This window comes from Galeopterus variegatus, unplaced genomic scaffold, assembly GCF_000696425.1.
Source record: "Galeopterus variegatus unplaced genomic scaffold, G_variegatus-3.0.2 Scaffold1027, whole genome shotgun sequence".
NCBI classification, from domain to species: domain Eukaryota; kingdom Metazoa; phylum Chordata; class Mammalia; order Dermoptera; family Cynocephalidae; genus Galeopterus; species Galeopterus variegatus.
The window spans coordinates 456,169-459,145 of NW_007727138.1; the positions used below are offsets into that span (position 1 = coordinate 456,169).

The 2,977-nt window shown below is 37.9% G+C and overlaps 1 protein-coding gene across 1 annotated transcript in view; it reads left to right on the forward strand.

Moving 5' to 3' along the window:
* Positions 1-2,977, forward strand: part of COL12A1 (collagen, type XII, alpha 1) — a gene marked incomplete at its 3' end in the record, with an annotated part of 74,062 nt that overhangs the window by 61,215 nt on the left and 9,870 nt on the right. Inside the window, exons 23-24 of the mRNA XM_008574285.1 lie at positions 430-572; positions 885-1,014. Coding sequence (XP_008572507.1) covers positions 430-572; positions 885-1,014 — 273 coding nt within the window. The remainder of the gene's footprint in view (positions 1-429; positions 573-884; positions 1,015-2,977) is intronic.

The window sequence follows — 2,977 nt, forward strand, 5'->3', positions numbered from 1 at the left end:
TGTATTTTTTCTGAAGAAAGATGAAATAAAGTACTGTGTTGGTTACTTATGTATGAAGTTCTATGATCAAAGAATAAAAATAGTCAACTCAGTGATGTTCCAGAAACAGAGATTAAAGTCTCAGGAAGTTGGTATCTATTTTGGCTTCCATATGGACTCTCTGGAATGCCATTTGCAATCTACAGTTAAAAACTTTTGCCTCTATGAAACAGTTGTGACATGCAGTCCTGAGTATGAAGTGCAATGAACAATGAGATTGGATTTTTTTTTTTTTGGAGGGGGAGAAGATTATATTAACTCATTGATTTCTCACAGCAACCCATTCCCTATTTATCATACACAAATATCAATAATTAAGTAGGAAACAATGGTGAAAAGATAAGTGGAATGAAGAGAATTAGACTGATGTCTGCTTTTATGTTTGGATAGTGCCAGTCCCTGTAGTCAGTCTCAACATTTATGATGTTGGCCCTACCGCCATGCACGTGCAGTGGCAGCCAGTGGGAGGAGCTACCGGCTACAACTTGTCATATGAACCTGTTAAGGGCACAGAATCCACAAAACCCAAAGAGGTGAGAGAGGTTTGTTTCCTTATCACTGGGTCTTCCTGAGACTTTACAGTTGCACAGTCCCCATTACAATACAATTACATATGAACTCATTTATAACTTTACAGACAAAACAGAAAAATAGAAAATCAGGTTTGTGGCCTTTGACAGATTTTAGAAAACGTTGGCATGAAAAAAGAAATACAGTTCTGGTAAATGAAAAGTAAAAGCTGTGTTATAATCTAGTGGTTACAAATAAGCTTCAACTGGATATCCCCAGTAAGTGGAAACTTTTGGTTTGAGCGTCTTCTTTCTGTTGGGCACATCCATATACAGATGCGTGTGGGGCCAACTGTGAATGATATGCAGCTGACTGACCTCCTGCCCAACACTGAGTATGCCATCACGGTCCAGGCTGCCCTGCACGACCTCACTAGTGAACCTGTCACGGCTCGGGAATTTACCTGTAAGATACTGCTAGTTTTCCTTCCCTTCTCTTTACTGTAAACATAACATTCATTTGGAATTTCTTTCACATGATGCTATCAATAATTTGATAACTTGTGCATAAATTATGGAGTTATTTTTGACAATCAAATTAGAAAATAAATACCTTAATTCTAGGGTTATGGCAGTGTCTTGAATTGATTTTAGGATGCACATTTTTTCTTTCCCTTTAAGATGCCTGATATTGAGATGTAACTTACAATCAATGGTGTCTTACTATTGCTCTTCTCAAAATGTCAGTCATGGCATAGAAGAAAATGATGGTGCATCTTACAGATGGTGTTGTCTTCGATCTATGAAATTGTATGTAGCATTGGTGAGAATGGGAATGTTGGGTGAGTGTAGTTTTGGATGAAGATACTGGGTTTAGGATCTAGATGTTCCAAGTTCTTGTTGAAATAGAAACTCTATGGCATGTGTGAATAATTCTGTTTAAATTAAATGAATTAATCAATTTACCCAATCCAAAAACTTACTGATCATCTATGATATACCACTCTCTGTGCTAGGTGTTGGGAATATACCACTAAGTAATACAAAGCAGTATAGAGCATATGGACTCCTTCATGGTTTGCATTTCTCATGTGTGTATTGGTCAGCCTTTTCGTAGTTCTGCCTTGTTTGGCTAATTATTTAGGTGCTTTTTCTTGGAAAGTGACAATGATTGCACTCAGGATCCTTGCCTTACCCAGGTGGCATTTTGTTTCATGTTTGGAGAGGTGGACATGCTGGGATAGATGACTTTGTTTAAATTTCGTGAGTCTCAGCCCACATTTCTGAGGAAATTAAGAGGTTGGAAGGAACTTCGAGGTGGGGAAAGGAACTGAGGAGACAGAAGCCAGATGGGGCAGAGAAGTAAAAGAGCCTATGCAAGGTAGATCAGCATAAATTCACTGACAACAAATACATATATATTAGTCATCTTTTATGTGGTAGACCCTGTCTGGAGCTGGTGGTTTTGTGAAAACGGAATAGTGGCAGGTGGAAAGAGTGGGGAGTCAGCCAGGGATGGAGATAGATATGCTGAGAGAGAAGCTCCAAGAGTCATAGTGGGATGAAAGACAAATGTGGTCACGGATTTGGGTATGGCACTGGACTGCAGCAGTGGAGGAAGGGAGGACACAGAGAGATGCAGAGAGACAAAAACCTTGAAGGGATGAAGGTGCAGAAACATGGAAGTGGAGACAGATTTAGGGAGAGAGATGTACAGAGTCCAAATGAGAGACAAAGGAAAATGGTCAAATGGGCAGCCAGAGAGAGGGAGATATATCTCATATACCAAGAGAAAATCTCTTTGTTTTCAATTCTCTTCCCTCCTTTTTTAAGGTAACGTTTTGTTTGACTTGGTGAAAGTTTATCATTTGGATTTTCTTCTAACTATTTAGGCATCTGTGTTTTCTTATAAGCTACGGATGCTTTATATTGGCCCATCTTCATTCTTCTCTCTCATAACCATTTGTTTTTCTGTCAAATTCTTAAGGGAGCATAATTCTATGGGCTTTGCTTTCTATTTTAACTGATTTACATATCTGATTAAAAAGCATGAGCTGTACATTAATGATGAATTATGATTTATTATGAGTGAACAGCAAGTAACAGCTTATTTAAATAGAGTAGAAGATTAACATATAAATGAGAAGTTAGCATTATTCTAACAAAAAATTAAATTTATTCTATTTTTTAAAAAGCTTTCTTAAGAAGAATTCAGCTCTATCTGGTAGAATCATGGTACTTTTTATCATCTTAATATTTTTTTTCAGTTATTTTGCTGCACACCATTAAGTTTTCTCCAAACAGCTTCTTAAAAGCTTGTGTGGATACTTCAGAGCTTTGCGGTTGAGAACCACATCTGAATCTAGTGTCTTGTGCCTCTCCAGTGCCTCTACCCAGACCTGAAGATCTGAAACTCAGAGATGTGACTC